We start from the raw sequence: 23,268 nt of genomic DNA, 5'->3' as shown, positions 1-23,268 counted from the left end.
AGTTTATGGAATTTAAATGAGAACTTTTGGCCCAATAAGGGCCCAATTGCGGTTTTCGGTTTCACAAGATCCATTGAAGAGATATCGGCCGAATAAGGCCCAAAGGAGAAGTCTTGGTCCAAAAGGGGCTTTGGGCCGAGAATTCATGGGCTAAGGGCCAAATTTGATTGGACTAAGTTATGGGATCAAGTTTTGGGCTTGTAGGCCTATAAAAAAAATCCTTAATATCCAATAAACCTATAAATTTCTAATTTCTAATTCTATTCATTGGTCAAACATTCCAAAAAGGCAGGCAGAGGATACGTTGCCGTGAATTGGAAGTTCATCCGTACACCACGTGAGACGCAATGATGAAACCTGCTCCAATGGCGTCCCCCCGCCCCTCTCTCTAAAATCTACACCTAGTCCTCTCCCCTTCATTTCTACACACAGTCTCCTTCCTTTAAACACACACACACATAAGTTTGAAGAATTGAAGTTTTAGAAGAACAATCAACAATGTACAAGTGTAAGCTCTACGAATTATGCCAGAAGAACGGATGGCAAAAACCAGCTTATTCCTGCAAAAAAGACGGCAAAGACCACAACCCACTTTTCAAAGCTTCAGTCGTCGTCAATGGAGTCACTTTTGCTTCTCGATCCTTCCTCAAATCTTCCAAATCCGCCGGAAACGATGCAGCCGAAGTCGCTTTCACTCACTTCACTACGTCTTCTTGTACGCCCTTTCATTTCTCCATCATCGTTTTCTTTTCAATCTCTAATCGTTCGATTTGTATATACATTTTTTGAAAGGGATTGTTGGTATATGTTTTGATTTATAGATAAATATGAGTTAATTTGGGCATAATGGTTATCCTACAGACTCTTTTTGTTCTGGTTCAGGTGACGTAAGCAAGACCGGTGAGGCTGGTCTGCTCGTTTCGCCGGAAGAGAATATGACGTCGGTGACGGTGGCAACGACGGCGACACCTCTTGATCAGTCTCATTCGTCGATCGAAGAGGGTGATGAGAACAAGTCTATGGAGAGTTACTTGTTATGCAACGAGGTGAGAGTGTACACATCCATTCCTGTTACTGTTTTGCCTAAGGGAAATGTTGTGCTACCCATCGGAGAAGACAAATGGGCTGTTGTGAGGTTGGAATCTGCGTAGCAAATTAGGAACATAATTTAGCGTTTTGTGTTGTTTTGATATTATCACAATTTGAAGACGTGTCTTGGAAATATTTTGGAAACAATGGAAATTTCGTAGTTATATATGTTAGATGCTCTTTATCTATTATTGATGGAGTTTGTTTTATTTGGAGAAAATGTTCAAATATTGAAAAGCTGACGTATGCGTTGTGTGCAGAAAAACTTAAACCTAAGTAAAAAATTGAAAAAACGAAAATTTATGGCTATAAATTGATTTGTTTTGGAAAACAAAACGACAAAACTGCAAATTCGGTGGTATTCAAAAAACTTAAAAAACTTTGGATAGGATCCAAAAAGTTTTCAACTTGCATGGAAAGTCGAAAATCAAGGTTTTTTTTTGGGTTTTTGGTTATTGATACACTTGAAAAGTCGATTTTACCATTTTCATTTTCTTTTTTCTATTTTCTTTATTTATTTTGGTATTTAAATAATTAAAAATAAAAAATAAAATCACACCCAACCCCTCTCTCTCTCTCTCTCTCTCTCAATTCTTTAGGCCACCCTTCCCACACTCTATTTCCTTTCCTCTGGCCGACTGTCTTCTTCATCTGAAGATCTTATTTTCTCCGATCCAATTTCGACCAAGAACTCAATGAACACCATTTGGCAAGGACTAGAACAGAAACACCAACAAATAAACCTACAGATTGAACCTTAATTCAAACCAAAAAACCCCCCACAAAATTACAAATTGAATGTTGAGTAAGACAAACTCAAAAGAAAAAAACCAGATGAATCAGTTCACACAAACCACACTAGATGCCATGTCCAATTCCAAGAATCTGATTAATTGGACTAAAGAAGCATCATGATTTCTTCCAACAACTAAAACACAGGCTCATTTTTGCATTTCTAAAATCATACATCCAACTACAACACCAATTGTTTTGTTTTTGGGTGACAAATCAATATGCATCTAATAAAGATGAAGTTGTAGTGAATCCTCTGTTTTTTTAAGCCATTGAGTTGGAGAACTTTGGGAAGGGAGAGCCACCCATAAACCAAAATTTCAATCGGTATTGCAGCCATTAAAGATAGATCAGAAGAAGTTTAACCTTATTGACCCTCTTGAAAGAATACGATTGGTGTGCCTTCTGGTAGTTGGGTTTCTATTCGGTCTCGAACAAATAATCCAGGTGTATGATTCTTGAATTGTCACTTGGAAGTGCATACGGATGAATACGTGTTAGTGAGTTGGAACTGAAAATGAGGGAACACCACTCACCTGCGATTACAATATCAGAGAATAGGGAAAATCGATATAGGGCTAGGGAGAAACACGTGAGAGAGAGAGAGAGATGGGGATAAAAAACTAAACTGAAGCTCGAGATTCAAAGGTGAAGTGTATGTGTGTGACTGTGTGTTTGATCTTGAAGAACATAAATGTGGTTTTTTGAAGCTGGGCAAAAAAAATTGAAGAACCTGGTTTTTTGGGGTCTCCTTGTGCGTATAATTTGCTCGCCAAGTAGCAAAACATTTGGGTTTTCTTCCTGATTTGATAAATGAGGAAGAAGAAGATGGAAAAAGAAAGAGAAAGAGAAGGAGAGAGAAAGAGTCAGAGAGAGAGAGAGAGAGGGATAGAAAGAGAGGGTACGGTGGGGGTCGGGGTGGAAATTTTTTATTTTTTTTTAAAATCAAAATAGCATTAAACTCTTATAAAAAAAGGAAAAAAGTAATTAAAAGGGCATAACGGTCTTTTTAAGTTTTTTTTTACCAAAAACCGATAAAACCTTGATTTTGGATCTTCCATGTAAGTTGAAAACTTTTTGGATCCTATCCAAAGTTTTTTGAATACCACAGGGACCAAATTTGCAGTTAACCAAAATCAAAGTCTTATTTTTAGAAATTTAGAAATAAGACATTTAAATATGGTTTAATATATGTCATGCGTGCAACATATTCATTTTAAAAACCTTAAAACCTCTTAATTTTCAATCGATTAATAACAACCATTTACGAGTTTTAACTTATTCCTTAGACTAAACTGCATGAATGTTAGTTGAAAATTGTTATTTTGGTCCAAAAAGGTTTGGATTAGAACCATGAGATCCAAAGTTTTTATTTTGTTGTAAGTTTAATCCAATTTACTTAAGTTTTCATTTTGTTGCAAATTTGGTCCAATTTACTTTAAACTTTTTTTATAATGACGATTTTATCCTTGTTTTTTTGTTTTTTCAGTTTTTTATTTATTTAAATATTTTTATGAATAAAAAAATTAATAAATCGCTCTCTCTCTGTCTCTCTCTCTGTCTCTCTCCCCCTACCAAGAACACAATCCAAAACACACCATAATTTCTAATGTTCTTCAAAAAAAAAACATACACACATACAAAACAAACACACTCATAAACATTTCTGGAACTAAACACACAAAAAATCCTATGAATCTGAAACACCAAAAAAAACCCAAAAAATGATTATGAAATCGTATGTTCTTCAAAATTATTTCTTTACAGAAAATTATCGAAGCTCACGACACCCATTTGATAGGATCCACTTAATAACATTTGGTTTCCCCCTTGAAATCTGATTGTAAGAAAGATCAGTAACCTGAATAGAAAACCCAATCGGCTTCAACCCACCATTAAAAAAGATTTACAGCCAAATCGAGCTTGTCGTCAAAGGTGGTAGCACTGGAAAAAACAACGACAATATCTCAGCTACACAAAGAACTCGAACTCTAAACCAAATAAACCCTATTCCCACCTTTTTCAGCCAAATAAATGGCAGCGGCTCTGCTGTCACACCCCCGAACCAAACGGCGGAAACGTTCGGGGCGGGTGACTTCATCTTGTAATATCATCACAGTGTATATAAATGAATCATAGACAACATCATCACCATACATTCAATAATACAACGTACCTGGTTTACATCAATATGTTTGTTTACAAATTACATCCCAAAATATCAAATGTATGATGAATGCAAAAATACAATAAACATCCACATTCTTTAGCGGTCAACCTGCTTAACGAGTCCTTGAGAATACACATGTTATTTTGAAAAATGTCAACATATAAAATGTTGGTGAGCTCATAAGCACGTTTGTATGAAAAGTCTTGTAACAGTTTGTAAACACAAGAAAATCCGATATTTTCCGTAAAAATAGTTTAAGAGTTTTGTTTCAAATCTTGTATTAAAGCATGTGTGTTCTTGTTTGACAGGGTATAAAGAGAGATTCCCAGAAAATCCTATATTTTCTGTTGTATGAAAACTGTAGTGAGTAGTGTATATTTCCCAGAAAATCCAATATTTTATGTTTATAAAAGAGTGGTGGTATCAAACCCTAAGACTCAAGTGGTGGAATTAAATGTTAAATAGTGATTGTATAGTTTCGTTCTTCGTAACACGAGTAGAGTATGTGTATTCCCTAAATTTATTGTGTCGTTATTCTCTATGTGAGTCGTTATAACCATGATTGATGTGACTGATATGCCTGTCATGACGTTCTTCAGGCGTCAGTTTAGGTAATATATTTGTCACCCTAGACTGGCCTCATCTAGCTGTAGCGAACAGCTCAGGTGTGTGGTGTCAACCCCGTATAGATCTATACACAAACTCTCGCTCTCCCTCCAGGAGACTAGTTATAACTATAGGACATACTGTGTACACTAGGTAGGTACGAGTGAATGAGTGTCCAACGAGAGCCTTAACTAAATTTCCGTGAATAGTGTATCTCATTATTTAACGCTTTAAATAATGTTTCGAGTGTGTATTTTGACTATAAACCATTTGTGATAGAAATATGATTGTTTTTATCCAAAGTGTCAAAATATCTATTGTTATCGTGGATAACTCATCGTTACCCTAAAGTATCGTGAATGATTCGAGTGTATTAGAATTTTCACTAGCGGCCCGATTAACATAGAATTTGTCAAGAAAAGGGCCCAATTTGAATAAAATTATCATATGTGGCCCAATAAGAATGTAAATGGGCATATAAGGCCCAATTTATATAAAGTTCTGTTATGTGAGGCCCAATTTGATAAAAATGTCGTAAAGAGTCTATTTGTATAAAAATAATCGTTTTAGCCCAAATAATACCAAAAATGACATAAAAGGGCCCACTTTTATAAAAAATTCCCATTTTGACCCAACAATACCGAAACTGACATTTTTCGCCCATAAAATCGTGAGTTCTCAAATAAAGCCCATTTTTATCAAATTTGACACTTTAGGCCCAATAAACCGTGAGTTTTCAATTTAGGCCAAATAAACCGTGAGTTGTCAAATAAGGCCCATTTTTATGAAAAATGACACTTTTGGCCCATAAATCCGTGAGTTGTCAAATAAAGCCCATTTTTATCAAATTTGACACTTTAGGCCCAATAAACAGTGAGTTGTCAATAAAGCCCATTTTTATCAAAAATGACACTTTTGGCCCATAAAACCGTGAGTTGTCAAATAAAGCCCATTTTTATGAAAAATGACACTTTTGGCCCATTAAAACCCAAGATGACAATAAGAGCCCATTTTCTTTATCTTGATGGTCAAGTATGGCCTATTTCTATATTTTCTTTAGTTTTCTAGTAACTTTTAACATGTTTAATCTTTTCAAACATCATAGTGAGTTACATAAAGTAACTTGTGTCCTAATATCTTCAAAACTTGGAAGATATTTCGAGTTTATGAGTGTTTAACATATTTTCATAACATATTCACACAACATGTCATGAAAAATATACACATGCATGCATAAATACTTAGATTAAACACAAGACTTGCTTGTATTCTCCCCCAAAAGATAGTAAATCACGAAAAAGAGGGGTAAGAAGCTCACCTTGAGGTTTGATCGGTTTTGAAGAGAAAAGAGAAGGAGATTTTCGGCATAGCTAGCTCTTTTGAAGGGATTTTTCAAAACTAGGATGATCCTAGGAAGCACAACACAAAAATGGTGCTGTTAAGGAATGATGTTAGTGTAAAATGGAAACAAAACATCTTGAGAGTGATAATAGCTTACCAAGTTACTGGAAACTTGAAAGAACCTCCTTGATACACACTCAATCCTCGAAAATTTTGAAGGGAAGGATGAAAGAATTTCTTGTGTTCTTGCGAGGAAAGGAGATAAGTGAGTGAATTTATAAATGAAGATTGGAGAGGGGTGGGGGGTCTCGGCCGAATTTAGAGAGGAGAAGGGGGAGAGATTTGATAGTAATTGCATGTTGGTTTAACATCTCACCCTAGAAGTATGGTGGGTAGTGCATGGATGTTCTCCATGAAAAGGTGATGTGTCACCTTATAATCTGTCACACCCCAAAACAGGAACGGCGGAAACGTTCGGGGGTGGAGGACGTCATGTTTAGTATCACAAGACATGCATCATAGTAATCAAAGTAATAAACAACCATTTCTTTAGAAAGAAAGTGTTTACAAAGTATGTGGTTCACATAACATAGACTACAAAGTAAATAACAAAACAAGACATGAAGCTATACTGCTCCATCTTCTGACTCCCAGTGCGCGTACCTGTCTACTGGTCTCCTAAGAATACAAGTTATTTTGAAAGCGTAGATCAGCATTTAAGCTGGTGAGTTCATAAGATTTTAGTGATGTAAGTAAGTTGTAAGAAAGTTGTAGTAAGTTGTAAGTAAGTTGTAAGTTCCTTTAGAAAAGTTCGCCTGTTCCTCCAGAAAATCCTATATTTCCTGCTTTGATGAAAGATAAGTAAAAATGACTCTACAATCTTTTCTATATAAATGGATACAAGTTATATAAAAATCAGAGTAAACAAACAATCGGTTGTGTGTATCTTCCCTAAGCCCACAACCAAACAGGGAACAGGAAATGAGGCGGAAGGCACACATCCCATTGTTTGTTAGATCTTCGTTGTATATAAACCTGGTGTATTCACTTGGTACTCACGGAGTTAAATGTAATAGTTCCTTTATATTTGATGAAAAGATTCTTTAAGAAAACCCTTATTTCTTTTAGTAAAAATGCTAACCACAATAGTTCCTTCTATAATCACTTAGTATATACTAGCTATATATAATCTAATATCGAATAGATATTTAATTGTGTGAATCTTCCCTAAGCCCACAACCAAACAAGGAACAGGAAATGAGGCGGAAAGCACACATCCAACTACCTATCGGATATTAATTATATATAACCATGATGTATCAACTAAGGTATTATAGATTTAACCACTAAAGGTCCTTTAAGTTATACTGGTTTAATAAAATGGATTAAACCTTTTACTGGTAAGTTTCTAGTTTTGTTTATCAAATATTCTATTTGAAAAGTATGTTTTGTACTAGAAAACGGTGCATTGAATTAGTGTCCTATGACCTGACCCATACCTGGTACTCCTTATGATTACTTGGTGTATACGGAATATATATAGCTAAGATCGAATAGATAGTTGGCTGGGTGAATATGCTCTAAGCCCACAACCAAACAAGGAACATGAAATGAAGCGGAAAACACACATCCTACTACCTGTCGGACCTGATTAATATACATCCCTGATGTATAAACTAAGGAATCATAAATTTAGCATTATAGGCATAAGCAATCTGTTAAAATGATGTTTATAACAAAACATTTACACAAATATCATTGTGTTCTACTTGTATCCCCCCCCCCTTAAAAGCATTTAAAACAGTTTAAAATATTGATTATAGGGGTATGAACTCACCTTATGTGGGTGATTCAAACGAATGTGCACGTAAGGATGAGAAGTTCCACGAATGAAATCCCAAGACACAAACGAGTCCTAAATGACATATATGGCATGTATTGGCATGAATATAGTGTTTATAAGAAACTAACATGCAAGGAAACACCCTTAGGGACTAGGAAACACTTGGACTAAGTGTTAGAATCACATGTGATTCATCATAGGGGAGTGTACGGCCACAATAGGGAGTTTACGGCCATTGTGTTTACGGCCTAAGGGAGTATACGGCCAAGGGAGAGTTTACGGCCCTAGAGTGTACGGTCAAGGGGTTTACGGTCGTACACTCATGGGAGGACTTGCAAACGAGGTGTTTTATGGTCCTATCAAGTATTCAACAAGTTCTTTCGATTCTAGGCTCAAATATAAGGGAGTTTAAGGGCCATAACATCCACCAACACAAGAGTTTACGGCCATGCAAGGGTTTACGGCCGTAAACTCTTGATGCTCATGTATTTTATGATGATCTAAGGCTAGAATCAAGATTTTAACAAGTCTAACTAGGAGATAGAAGATATACTCACGTTTTTGAAGCTTGGGAGGGGGTTCACGGTCCAAGAACTAGTGAGTGTTCTTGGTGAAAGTGTGAATACTTGAAGATCTAACCAAAAAGAATGATTCCATGGATGAAAACATGAATCTTCACTAGATATAGAAGAATATCAACTTGAAAATGGAATGATTACTTACAAGATTGAAGATCAAGATGAAATTTCTTGATGATACTTAAGAGAAAAACGAGTTATTGAGATGGAAGTGTGAGAAAAAGGTGAAAAATGAAGGAATATCTCATGTGAAGGGAAGAATTCACGGCCAAGGAGGTGTTTACGGCCGTAAACTCTAGTTTACGGCTGTAAACTTCTTATGGTGGAGTTTCCGGCTTGCATGCTGCACAATGAACTCTATACGATACTTCCTAACACTTTATCCTTTAAGGTACTAGGCTTAAAACACCCAAACAGACCCTTAACAGGGCTAAAAGATAGCCAATAACAAGTCTGACTTTGATTGAATTGAACGGTTGTTCAAGATAGAAATTCCGGGTTGTCACATCATCCCCCCGTTAGATGGAATTTCGTCTCGAAATTAGCTTTCTTAGCAGTACTACAGGGGTTGTGTTCTTCTGATTGGCAGAATACCCACTCGTAGACCTGGGCAACTTTGCCCTACTGTTCATGATAGGATTCATACCTGGTCCATATATCATTACCTCGTGTATACAAATCGTATATAATTAAGATTAATAAGACGGTAGGATGTGCGACTCTGCCCCAGGTCCACAACCAAAAAAGGAACAGGAGATGGGGCGGAAACATACATACTAAATCTGCATAATCATAATGATATACCACCCTCACGTATACACTTATTAGTGATAGGTGGCCTGTATTTGTCCTTAGCCTCTGTGCTTGAACTTGGTCTGCTGAACGAGTGGTATTTCGGGAAGGTCTGCTGAACATAATACATCAAGGCTTCGGAGGGCAAAGTACTCTTCGCATGAGTTCTTCTAGGTTTAGAATATGAGGTAGACGATTCCGAGGTCTGGGTCGGACTGTCGTTACGAATGACGAAGGTTTCATGAATTTGACGGTCAAGGTGATAGAAACATATGAACTTAGTATGGTGAGGACCACGTCAACTCATGACGAATGATAGCAACAGACTCTTTACTGAATAAAAGTTTGGCCGATTTTAAAGAAATGTTTGTTATATGATGATGTTCCCCTAGTGTGCTCGACAATGTACTCTTTGTAAACGTTCTAGTGCTTTCTGTTTTATCCTTGATGTTAACACTTCTACGTATCGTACCGCGATGAGCGAGTACATACAATGAAAGTGCTTTGATAACTAGTGTCGATACTTTATACTACGATCCTCCTTGGTACCACTATGATCACCTGTCATATACAAGTTATGAATAATTAAGATGAATAAGACTGTCGACTGAGTAACTCTGCCCCAAATCCACAACCAAACAAGGAACATGAATTAGGGCGGAATCACTCACTCTAGGTCTGCAAAATCTTAGCTATGCACAACCCTGATGTACATACTCAGCCATCATAGCTTCTCTGAACGGATCTTTTAGTTCTCTTGAATACTGTGACTTGTTCCGATAAGTGAGTTATTATAATTACTTTTAAATGTTTTCCCCAAGTTTTAATCTTATAAAATATAAATTAATTTTTAAAGAAATTCTTTAATTCGAAAACGTACCGCTGCTCGCTGGTGACTCCGGGGTAGATTCTCCTGCGGTGATCATCAGAATTCGTCCATCCGCTCCTGAGTTCTTTGTTATCGGGCAGTCCCTCCTAGAGTGTCCAGTCTCACCACAGCCATAGCAGGCTTGGTTTTCTTCAACTCCGGGGACTTAGGAGATCGGTTTAGTCGGTGCCCTGTAGAAACGAACTATGTGTCCCTTTCTGTGGCAGTTCAGGCACTGCATTTCCCGACATACTCCGGTGTGGTGGTAGTTACAACCATCACACCTCGGGAGGCTTCCAACATATCGACTGGCAGGTTCTGTAGTAGCAGGCGTTGTGGCGATGTATATAGTACTCATTTGTTGCTCCTGCGGGGGTTCCTGTGTTGTTCGCTTCTTCTTCTTCTTGTTCCCCGAATTCTGTTTATAGTCCTCTCCCCTTGATGGCTCGGGAACGGGGACTACCATGCCATGGCGGACTCCGTGGTCAACGAGTCGCTGAGCCAGGTAGGGATGAGCATATGGACCGGGGAACCGGGCGGAACCGGTACCGGAACCGGAACCGGCACCGGAACCGGAACCCGATGGAACCGGTCGGGCCGGGACCGGGACGTTATTTTTGTGGATTTTTGGAACCGGTAGGAACCGGAACCGATATAACCGGAACCGGTAGAACCGGCAAAAACCGGTAGAACCGACAAAAACCGGAACCGTATGATGCTATTTTCCAAGGACCGGTTCCAACATTTGAAGACACGACAAGAACCGGTAGGAACCGGGAACCGGTAGAACCGCCGGGCCGGTTCGGTTCTTGATTTTGGCCGAAGGCGGTTCCCGGGTCGGGTCCGGTTCCGGCCGGTTCGGTCCTTTTGCTCATCCCTAGAGCCAGGCATTTGGCACTATCGAATGTAGTTGGGTTAGAAGACAGTACATCTCTCTGAATCGGGGTAGATAAACCCCAAATGTACCTTTCTATCTTCTTACTTTCCGGGGTAACCATCCCGGGGCATAATGCTGCTAGGTCGCTGAACCTGTCAGTGTAACTCACTATGTCTGAACCGACCATGGTGTGCTCACATAGTTCTTGTTCCAGCTTTTGAACTTCGCCCCTCGGGCAGTATTCTTCCAGCATCAACTCTTTTAGGTTCTCCCAACCTATTGAGTTAGCCACTGATAGGGTCAGTTACTTAACATGGTTATTGCACCATGTTAGGCCTCTGTCGGAGAAGGTGCAGGCAGCAAACATTACTTTACTCCCTTCTGGGCACGAACAAAGTGTGAAGACCGAATCTGTTTTCTCGAACCATCGCATCAGAGCGATGACTCCACTATTTCTATTAAAGGAATTGGGTTTGCAGTTCATGAAGTCCTTATACGAACATTCTCTTGGGTGTCCATGAGTAACTCCGGGGTTGGTTAAGTGGGTACCGCTACCAGATCCGAAGGTACCACTTTCGCCGATGTGAGCTAGAGCAGTTGCCACTGCTGCTGATATCGCTGCGTGGAGAGCAGCAGGATCAAATTGTGGCGTTTAAGTTGGAGTTATCAGAGTAGTGCGTCTCGCTGATCAACGAGGAGGCATATTTTCTAAAAGAATACAAAGATGAGATGGAATAAATCTATAGCAGTGGTTTATAAGCCAAAAGCTGAAAGACAAGGTTATCCTAGTTTTGAGTGTATCTGGTTTTGGAAACAATTCATAAAGGAAGTCTATACAAAACAAACTTTATGAATCAGAAGTGGCTATCCTCGAATGAATATCTGTGAATTTAATAACTGTTACCAGTTGCATGAAAGAAAATAATTCTAACAAATAGTGTGAGCAGTGTCTCCACTCGCTCCTTAAGTTATACAAGATTATTATTTATTAGTGTGACGCATAGGACGTTTTGGTTACTTCAGCTGATCCTTCTTTGAAAACTTCTCATGAACATGCTCTTGTTCCTCCTTGACTCTTTTGTTGACTGCTATGAGGAAGTGGTTACATCTATCTGGGTTTGTCGTGCGAGAATGGAAGTGTCTAAAGAATCTATGAGGTTAAGTGAAACATTATGGGGTGATCTTTACAGAGTCCTCCTATAATTGCAAAATGTATACAAGTTGTATATAATTTAAGATTAAATAGACCTTCGAATAAGTGATCCTACTCCAAAACCACAACCAAACAAGGAACAAGTAGTGAAACATAGATCACAAATTCTAAGTCTATAAAATCTCAATTATATAAAACCTTGGAAGTATACATTGCAAGATTATATATCTATCCGTAAGGGTCTTTTAAGTTATCACATAAGTTATTTATATAGTGCCTAAAATAATCCTATAGTATTTTAATGTAATGTACTTGATATGTTTTAAACTTGTTATCGTGTTATAGTGTATCATAAAATACTCCCATAGTATTCTAACTCTACGTACTGATCTAGAAATCTCTAGACTAGCGTTAGGTAAGTTTTAAGACTGTTGCAACACCACATCACTCCCAAACACATGTCGGTCACATCTCGAATGAATATAGTTGATCAGGCTATATTGATCCTAGATATGATTACATAACTGTCCAGGTTTGACCGCAGTGTTCAACCTTTAAATACTTCTGTTCTGTTCTTCTTATGATACTTGTTCTAGTATGTATATATCTATAAGCATGTATGTATACTTTTATAAGGTATTGTTATATTTTTAAATATAATATTATCCAGAGCACTTCGGGCCCCATTGTATTTATAGTTGTATATCTTTTATTGGTTGATATACTTAGTTCACTATAAACAATGCTCTGATACCAATCTGTCACACCCAAAACCGGAACGGCGGAAACGTTCGGGGGTGGAGGACGTCATGTTTAGTATCACAAGACATGCATCATAGTAATCAAAGTAATAAACAACCATTTCATTAGAAATAAAGTGTTTACAAAGTATGTGGTTCACATAACTTAGACTACAAAGTAAATAACAAAACAAGACATGAAGCTATACTGCTCCATCTTCTGACTCCCAGTGCGCGTACCTGTCTACTGGTCTCCTGAGAATACAAGTTATTTTGAAAGCGTAGATAAGCATTTAAGCTGGTGAGTTCATAAGATTTTAGTGATGTAAGTAAGTTGTAAGAAAGTTGTAGTAAGTTGTAAGTAAGTTGTAAGTTCCTTTAGAAAAGTTCGCCTGTTCCTCCAGAAAATCCTATATTTCCTGCTTTGATGAAAGATAAGTAAAAATGACTCTATAATCCTTTCTATGAGTACTAAATGGATACAAGTTATATAAAACTCAGAGTAAACAAACAATCGGTTGTGTGTATCTGCCCTAAGCCCACAACCAAACAAGGAATAGGAAATGAGGCGGAAGGCACACATCCCATTGTTTGTTAGATCTTCATTGTATATAACCCTGGTGTATTCACTTGGTACTCATGGAGTTAACTGTAACAGTTCCTGTATATTTGATGAAAATATTCTTTAAGAAAACCCTTATTTCTTTTAGTAAAAATGGTAACCACAATAGTTCCTTCTATAACCACTTAGTTTATACTAGCTATAGATAATCTAATATCGAATAGATAGTTAATTATGTGAATCTGCCCTAAGCCCACAACCAAACAAGGAACGGGAAATGAGGCGGAAAGCACACATCCAACTACCTATCAGATATTAATTATATATAAGCCTGATGTATCAACTAAGGTATTATAGAATTAACCACTAAAGGTCCTTTAAGTTATACTGGTTTAATAAAATGGATTAAACCTTTTACTGGTAAGTGTCTAGTTTTGTTTATCAAATGTTCTATTTGAAAAGTATGTTTTGTACTAGAAAACGGTGTATTGAATTAGTGTCCTATGACCTTACCCATACCTGGTACTCCTTATGATTACTTGGTGTATACAGAATTTATATATATAGCTAAGATCGAATAGATAGTAGGTTGGGTGAATCTGCTCTAAGCCCACAACCAAACAAGGAACATGAAATGAAGTGGAAAACACACATCCTACTACCTATCGGACCCGATTAATATACATCCCTGATGTATAAACTAAGGAATCATAAAGTTAGCATTATAGGCCCCTTTCTACTGAATGTACTAGACTCGACTGTTCTGTTTGTCGCTTGAAAAGATGTAAGTTTTCCCTGGTTTATAACTATCTTAACTCCAAAATAGTTTGCATTAACTTTCAAGTGGAACTGTCACATTATGAAAGTAATGGCAAAATGTAAGTACACAGTTGTCTTTTAAATTGACGTCCTTAAGTACTGATTACCTTAAAACAAGTTTGTTTTATTAAGGTCATAATGTGATGTGGTTGTACCCATACTATACGTTCTCCCTGCAAGAGATTCTAGTTACAAAACGCGTCTTCAGCAAACAAATTGCTAAGCCGTGAAATAGTCTCACATTAAAGTTATGTTGATCTTGTATACCACATTTATTATCACCTTTTGTTTAGAACAATGAGTTAGTGATCATTGGTATATTTTATTAATCATGATTTGTTCTTCTGTTATAGTGTATAGTGTTCTCTCTATTATAGTGTATAGTGTTCTCTCTGTTATAGTGTATAGTGTTCTCTCTGTTATAATGTATAGTATTCTCTCTGTTATAGTATATAGTGTTCTCTCTGTTATCGTGTATTGTATCTACCTCCCTGTTTCTCTTTATAGTATGTTCTCTATGTTATCGTGTATTGTATCTACCTCCCTATTTCTCTTTATAGTATGTTCTAGTATCTAGTATGAACTGAACCCCTAAACTATACCTATTATAGTTTACTAGTATGTTTACTTTGAACTGTTACTGAAAAGGACTCATTTATCTACTAAGTTATGATTGTACTTTAAAAACGGAGTTTTATAAACTATAAAGTAACATAACTTAAAAAGAGTTTTTGAAATGTTTTAATCACTTATAAAGACATAAGCAATCTGTTAAAATGATGTTTATAACAAAACATTTACACAAATATCATTGTGTTCTACTTGTATCCCCCCCTTAAAAGCATTTAAAACAGTTTAAAATATTGATTATAGGGGTATGAACTCACCTTATGTGGGTGATTCAAACGAATGTGCGCGTAAGGATGAGAAGTTCCACGAATGAAATCCCGAGACACAAACGAGTCCTAAATGACATATATGGCATGTATTGGCATGAATATAGTGTTTATAAGCAACTAACATGCAAGGAAACACCCTTAGGGACTAGGAAACACTTGGACTAAGTGTTAGAATCACATGTGATTCATCATAGGGGAGTGTACGGCCACAATAGGGAGTTTACAGCCATTGTGTTTACGGCCTAAGGGAGTATACGACCAAGGGAGAGTTTACGGCCCTAGATTGTACGGTCAAGGGGTTTATGGCCGTACACTCATGGGAGGACTTGCAAACGAGGTGTTTTATGGTCCTATCAAGTATTCAACAAGTGCTTTCGATTTTAGGCTCAAATATAAGGGATTTTAAGGGCCATAACATCCACAAACACAAGAGTTTACGCCCATGCAAGGGTTTATGGCTGTAAACTCTTGATGCTCATGTATTTTACGATGATCTAAGGCTAGAATCAAGAGTATAACAAGTCTAACTAGGAGATAGAAGATATACTCACATTTTTTATGCTTGGGAGGGGGTTCACGGTCCAAGAACTGGTGAGTGTTCTTGGTGAAAGTGTGAATACTTGAAGATCTAACCAAAAAGAATGATTCCATGGATGAAAACATGAATCTTCACTAGATATAGAAGAATATCAACTTGAAAATGGAAAGATTACTTACAAGATTGAAGATCAAGATGAAAGTTCTTGATGATACTTGAGATAAAAAAGAGTTCTTGAGATGGAAGTGTGAGAAAAAGGTGAAAAATAATGGAATATCTCATGTGAAGGGAAGAATTCACGACCAAGGAGGTGTTTACGTCCGTAAACTCTAGTTTACAGCTGTAAACTCCTTATGGTGGAGTTTCCGGCTTGCATGCTGCACAATGAACTCTATATGATACTTCCTAACACTTTATCCTTTAAGGTACTAGGATTAAAACACCCAAACAGACCCTTAACAGGGCTAAAAGATAGCCAATAACAAGTCTGACTTTGATTGAATTGAACGGTTGTTCAAGATAGAAATTCCGGGTTGTCACATAATCCAATGCCATCCTTTTTTTTATTATTATTACCGAGAATAGGAGAGGGAAGGAAAGAAAAGGATGTTGGGCTTGGGTTTGAATTGCAAATCTAAGAATACAATAGCCCAATAGAGATTTTTCGGCCCAAAGGAAACAAATTGAGAGGTTATCGGCCCAATAAGGCCCACGAAGGGTCTTATGGCCCAAAATACTATTGCTTAATGAATTTTGGTCCAACTAGGGCCTAAATGTGGATTCTTGGCTCGAAAGAACCAAGTTGAGGGGTTACCGGCCCATTAGGCCCAATAAGAGAGTCCTAGTCCATTAAGAGGTTTAAACCAGGAAGTCAAGGTTAAAACTCAAAGCCGAGTGAATATAGCTTAATGATTTATATTTTTGGGCTCACACGAGGAAGTTTCGACTTGAGTTGTCGTTTTGGAATGAGTGAACTTGTATAACATAAAAAATTTGGGTTACAAGATACACCAGGAGTTATTTACACATGGACAAAATTTCCTAGCCCCAAAATGCTAGTTGTGACATCATCCCCCCGTTAGAGGGAATTTCATCTCGAAATTCTTTTGAAAGCTATTCTTAGGAACTAGAGAAAAGGTGAGGGTACTTTTGCATCATTTGATCTTCGCGTTCCCATGTGAATTTCGGTCCGCGCTTTGCATTCCATCGAACCTTCACAATTGGGATGCGAATTTGTTTCGTACACTTCACTTCCCTATCTATTATTTCAACTGGTTCTTCGAAGAACACAAGATTCTCGTTCACTTCAATTTCGTCGAGTGGAACCACGAGGGTTTCATCCGAAAGGCATTTCTTTAAATTTAACACATGGAATACGGGGTTTATGTTGCTAAGTTCCGCGGGTAGCTGTAGCGTGTAGGCCACCGGACCGATCCGGGCAAGGATGTCGAATGGTCCGATGTACCGTGGGCTTAGTTTTCCCCACTTCCCAAACCATATCGTCCCTTTCCAGGAGGAGACCTTTAATAACACCCAATCTCCTACTTGAAACTGTAACACCCGGTTCCTGGCAAGCAGTCTTAAATGAATATTTATCATTTTAGCAAAGGGACTCGACGAGTTGAGGGACCAACTCGTCGAGTAGGAATGGGCGTGGACGCGGGAGTTAAGTGACCTACTCGGCGAGTCGGTATACCGACTCGGCGAGTAGCAGCTGTCTGGATGAAACCCTAAATTTGAGGGTTTGCACCCTATTTAAACGTCTTATTGCAGCCTCCTTCGTCCCTTATGCTCCCAAAACACCTCATATCGAAACCCTAGCCGCTTTGAGTGATCTAAGGCCATTTTTGGTGCTTTTGGTGGTTTGTGAAGCTTGGAAGGAAGGAAGAAGCTTGGGAATTCGAGTTGGGGCTTGTAGATCCAGAGATCTTATTCCATCTTCAGCTCAAGCAAAGTAAATGCCTCCTGTTTTGGCCTTTCATTTGGTTGTTCATCTTTAGGGCTTAGATTTTAGGTGCATTTAAGGCTTTCTAAGCCATTTTCGGGTTTGTGAAGTGATTCATGGGGTTCTACTTCCAGATCTGAGTCATTGGAGGGGTCTCATGGCATAAAGGTGCCAACTCTACGGCCATGAGAGCCCCATTCACATTGTAAAGCTCCTTTTATGGATTTTTGAGCCAAAGACCCCATGCATGTGCACCAAGTTTGGAACTTTACGTGTAAAATGGACATTAGGAGGCCAGATCTATGGTTTTGAGGTGTTAAGACCCATTTAAATCGACTGTATAATAATGGTCATGGAGGGACTCGACGAGTCACTCTTGGGACTCGGCAAGTCGTTATGAAATGACCACCAAATCCCTTCTGTGGTTGGACTAGTGGTTCGGGAAGGAAGTCCCGTAGATGTTTAGTCTAAAAAGGGGTCTGAGAATCATGGGACTCGACGAGTGTATGAACAGACTCGGCGAGTCCAAGGCAATATCCCAACCTTGAAGATGGACTCGACGAGTTGTTCATACAACTCGACGAGTCATAGACTGGACACATTCTTATGAGGGAGATGAACTCGCCGAGTTGAAGGAAGAACTCGGTTAGTCGGATGAAGATAGTCCCGATGGTTTGAATGAAGGAGGACTCGACGAGTTCTCGCAAGACTCGACGATTGGTGTCGGGGTTGGATCGGGTTAATGGAGCATGGACTCGACGAGTTGGTAGGCCAACTCGGCGTGTCAGGTCAACTGGGTGTTGACTTTGACCGAAGTTGTCTTGCTTGGTTTACGGATTGACCCTGGTTAGGGTTGTTTTTTCTGATTGATGACTCGAGGGTTGTCGTGTAGGGATCGAGGGGTCGAGGAGAGCCGACCTTCACACCAAGGACAGTTCAGACACTACGCGATATCGAGGTGAGTTACCTTCCAGTAGTGAGGGGTCTACAGCCACAATGCCGACCCATCAGTAGGAGTTGTATGTTAGATGATTGTCTTTATGATAATTATCTAGTGTGTTGCTATCTGATATGCTTTATGTGCTAGGATGCTATGATATATATATATATATATATATATATATATATATATATATATATATATATATATATATATATATATATATATGTAGTAGTGGTAGGGGTGATATGGCCCCTAGTTACCGGTTGAAGAGACCGAAGGGGGAAGATAGTACCCATGCATGCCTAGGAGTGTGAACATGATATGTTATTATGTGATAGTTGTAGGGGGTGAAATAGTCCCCGGATTACCGGTTGAAAGATACCGAAGGCAGTTACCGATTGAAAGATACCGAAGGCAGTTACCGGTTGAAAGATACCGAGGGATAGGCATTATGTGGTATGTGGTATGATGGGGGAACTCACTAAGATTTGTGCTTACAGTTTACAGTTTTGGTTTCAGGTACGTCTTCAGCGAAGGGGAAGGAGCCGGCGCGGTAGCGGCACATCACACACGCACACTGGATTCCGCACTATGATATTCTTGGGACTGTACTCTGATTTTTATCACTTTTGACAATATGGTTTTGAGACATGTTGCTACAGTTTATAAATTGATTTGACATTGGTAATGTTCTTGGTAAACTATTTTATGGGTTACTTAATCAAAAATGAAATTTTTGGTCTTGAAAATTGGGACGTTTCAAGTTGGTATCAGAGCTTTGGTTTGAGGGATTCGGGCACACTCTTGATTGCGTCTGGACTCAAACTGAGGACTTGGTATAAATTTTTCAGAAAAAGGAAAATCATTTTTATAAAAGAAGTTTGAAAAGAGAAAAGAACTTTGAAAGAGAACAAGATGTGTGATGTGCATGACCGACCGAGCTCGAGTAAGTTTTCCCCAAGATACCCATACTTGTTATGTTATGATATGATATGATTATGAGAACTGCATGCTAGATTAGGGCTAGAGGATCTAGGAAGGATGCCTTGTATGCCTGCTGTATATGAATGAGAATTACATGCTAGATTAGGGCTAAGGATCTAGGGAGATGCCTGATATGCCTGCTATATGTGTTTTTGAGCTACAAGTTGTTACTGATTAGTCAGTTATGTGATAGCTTGGATAGACGATGATTGGAATGGGTTACTCAATGCCCGAATGCTGTTGCTTTGTGCTTCGGGAATTCTAGTTATTTTTAGCTAACTAGTAAACGAATACGTTAAGTTACATATTCCAAGGACGAAATAATTTCAGAAGGTTAGGTCTGGCTCTACTGCGCAGCTCTTGTTTGAGTCCAACCGTTGTGGGGTAGGACCTTTCATTCGAAGAATTATCTGGTCTTAGTAATATGTAATGGTATTCGCAAGCTAGGTAGGTAAAGGTAGCCGGGGTTCCTTATGCAGCTGATGGCGGAGAGTAGGTCGGAGAAGTTACCCTAGGGTACGCCTAGGACGAGATTGGAAAAGAGTGCAACAGTAGTAGAAGGGACTTGGTGAAGTCGAAGCAATCCTTGAGGAAAGTACGGATAGATGTGGAAGGTAGTATGGGCCCGTACTACAGAAAGTAGAGGATCCGTACTCGAATCAAGGAAGGTTGAGACAGAACCGGGAAACTTGGAGAGTGTGTTAGACCTCTCGAGAGTATGCATGATCCTGACATTGATGCGCTTATTCTTCAGTATGGTGACCACGCGACATGGAGCAGGAGGTTCCGGATCAGGATCAAGATCAGGCTCGGGTGCAGGATCTGAGCAGGTTGATGACGGGCTGCGCGAGTTCATCGCGTCTGAGATCACGAGAGGCATCCTTGAGTCGACCCCGGTCATTTTCGGGTCGATCAAGGAAGGGATTGTTGAGCTGATGGAGGATCACCTCCGAGCATTCAGGAGTGATATGGCGTCTAGCCAGACGGGTACGCGCACACTGTCCTTCAAGGACTTCCGAGGGAGCGGTGCGGCGGATTATCACGGGGTGAAAGACCCGATTCCTGCCAGGAGATGGATCGCATACATTGAGTCTGTGCAGTTGACGAGCTTCTGCCCGAAAGGGTCGAAGGTTTGCTTTGCTGCGAGATGTTTGAGGGATAGAGCTAGAGACTGGTGGGAGTCGGTTGGTGACTCGTTGGGAGCCCCAGCCATCGAGGCTATGACGTGGTCAGATATCGTGACCAGATTCAGGGCTGAGTTTGCGTCGGCTGTAGAGCTTCATCAGCTGGCCAGAGAGTTTTTGGATATGAGGCAGACTACGGAAACTGTGGCGGAGATCACCGCCAAGTTTTGGGAGAGAGCATTGTTGGTACCCCAGTATGCGAGGGATGAGGAGATGCGGAAGACCCGCTACCATGATATGTTGATGGCTGATATTCGGGAGCATGTCAGCTACTCAGCCTGCCCGACCCTGGAGTCCATGATTTCCAGGGCGCGGGAGAAGGAGCTCGATTTGGAGCACGTCAGGAAGAGGAAAGCAGAGACAGAGCAGGTGACAAGGGTTTCAGGGAAGAAACCCAAGGGCTCCGACGTCAGGTCGAAGGGCCAGCCAGGCCAGAGCCGCTGCAGGAAATGCGGCAGGCCGCATGAGGGAGCTTGTAGAGCGGGATCGTCAGGCTACTACAAGTGCGGCAAGACGGGGCACTTTGGTAGGGATTGTACTGCGCCCGCCCCTACAGTACATATGTCAGATCTAATTTGCTTCCATTGCAATCAGAGGGGCCATAAGAAGGCCAACTGCCCTAGATTTACAGCAACGAGAGTAGCAGCGCCAGCGGCGGCGCCGACTCCAGTAACAGAGCGGGTCACGGATGGCCGGAAGGCCAAGGTAGAGGCTCCAGTGGTGCGGAGCCAAGCATTTCAGTTGACAGCCGAGGAGGCACGCGCTGCACCCGATGTGGTGACGGGTATGATTTCTTCTCTTTGCTCTTTTATGTTACGTCGCTGTGATTTTGATATGATATATGTACGCTCTGTTTAAGACCGTTCCATGTGAACGGTATCCCGGTTCGGGTGTTGCTTGATTTGGGTGCTACTCGATCGTTTGTCTCTCTTGCGCTTAGCAAGAAGTTTCCTGAGTCTTCGGGCATGTGGATTGCCCTCTAGAGGTCGAGATCGCGGACGACCGGTCAGTGCAAGCATCAGAGGTCTACCGAGATTGTGTTTTGTGGCTGTTTGAGGAGTGTTATCTGGTAGATCTGGGTCCCATACCTTTGCGGGGGAACAAGGTTATTATCGGTATGGATTAGCTAAGCCCCAATGGGGCAGTGATTGACTGTGCACAACAGTTGGTGCGGATCAGGACCCCAAGTGGGGGAGAGCTGGTAATTCAGGGCGAGAGGCCACAGCAAGGACCAGCTTTATGTTCAGCAGCGAGAGCTAGGCGTTACCTTCAGCAGGGTTGCGCAGGATTTGTTGCCTATGTTATGGATACCCGGGAGATGGGTAAGACAACGGTGGGCGATGTGCCCGTGGTACGAGAGTTTGCGGATGTATTTCCCGAAGAGTTGCCCTAGATACCTCCGGAGAGGCAGGTAGAGTTCAGGATCGACCTAGTCCCTGGTACGGCTCCGATAGCCAAGGCACCATATCGGTTGGCTCCTCCTGAGATGCAGGAGTTGTCTACACAGCTGCAGGAGCTATTAGACAGGGGATTCATTAGACCGAGCAGTTCACCCTGGGGAGCCCCGATTCTGTTTGTGAAGAAGAAGGACGGGTCGCATCGGATGTGTATAGATTATAGGGAGCTGAATAAAGTAATGGTGAAGAACCGTTACCCACTCCCGAGGATTGATGACCTCTTTGACCAGCTACATGGAGCATCTTGGTTCTCGAAGATCGATCTACGTTCAGGGTATCATCAGATGAGGGTCAGAGAGGAGGATGTGCAGAAGACTGCGTTTCGGACGCGTTATGGCCACTATGAGTTCGTGGTGATGCCTTTCGGGCTCACCAATGCTCCTGCCGCATTCATGGACCTCATGAACCGCGTGTGCAGACCGATGTTGGACCGGTCCGTGATAGTTTTCATCGATGACATATTGGTTTACTCCAAGACGCGAGATCAGCATGAGGAGCACCTGCGAGAGGTTTTGGGTACTTTGAGAAGGGAGAACTTGTATGCTAAGTTCTCCAAGTGTGAGTTCTGGTTGCGCGAGGTGCAGTTTCTTGGGCACCTTGTCAACCAGGACGAGATATCGGTTGATCCGGCCAAGGTTGAGGCCGTGATGAGATGGGAGGTTCCGAGGTCTCCATCTGAGATTCGGAGCTTTCTGGGACTGGCAGGTTACTATCGGAGATTCATTCAGGACTTCTCCAAGATAGCCGTGCCCCTGACCCGGTTGACAAGGAAAGTCGTGATCTTTCGCTGGGGGCCTGAGTAGCAGACTGCGTTTGAGACGTTGAGACAGAGATTGTGCGAGGCGCCGATCTTAGCCCTGCCAGAGGGCATGGAGGATTTTGTTGTATATTGAGAGGTGTCCAACTCGGGCCCGGACGCGGTATTGATGCAGAGGGGGCATGTTATCGCCTACGCTTCGAGGCAGCTGAAGCCTCATAGGCCTTGAATTTTATGATGTTATCGAAAAGCAAGAAGGATTGGGAATCCTTCAATTCCCACGCGCCATGAAGACTTAGTCGAATCTAAGTGGGGGAGGATTGATCAGGTA

At 40.4% G+C, this 23,268-nt stretch overlaps 1 protein-coding gene across 2 annotated transcripts; it reads left to right on the top strand.

Moving 5' to 3' along the window:
* The first annotated feature begins 280 nt into the window (after positions 1–280).
* Positions 281–1,257, top strand: LOC145163106 (uncharacterized). Of its 2 annotated transcripts, none has more exons than XM_079081996.1 (2): positions 281–715; positions 883–1,257. In XM_079081996.1, the coding sequence occupies exons 1-2, from the start codon at positions 499–501 to the stop codon at positions 1,149–1,151; spliced, it is 486 nt and encodes a 161-aa protein (XP_078938122.1). In that variant the 5' UTR covers positions 281–498; the 3' UTR covers positions 1,152–1,257. The 2 variants fall into 2 exon arrangements, with proteins under 2 accessions (XP_078938122.1, XP_078938121.1); XM_079081995.1 differs by having other exon boundaries at positions 862–1,257.
* The last annotated feature ends 22,011 nt before the right edge of the window (positions 1,258–23,268 follow it).

The sequence above is a fragment of the Lactuca virosa genome, chromosome 3 (assembly GCF_052849685.1).
Source record: "Lactuca virosa cultivar CGN04683 chromosome 3, Lactuca_virosa_CGN04683_v6, whole genome shotgun sequence".
Classification (NCBI taxonomy): Eukaryota; Viridiplantae; Streptophyta; class Magnoliopsida; order Asterales; family Asteraceae; genus Lactuca; species Lactuca virosa.
Note: the sequence above shows the minus strand (reverse complement) of the source record. Positions and strands in the feature narration are given on the sequence as shown.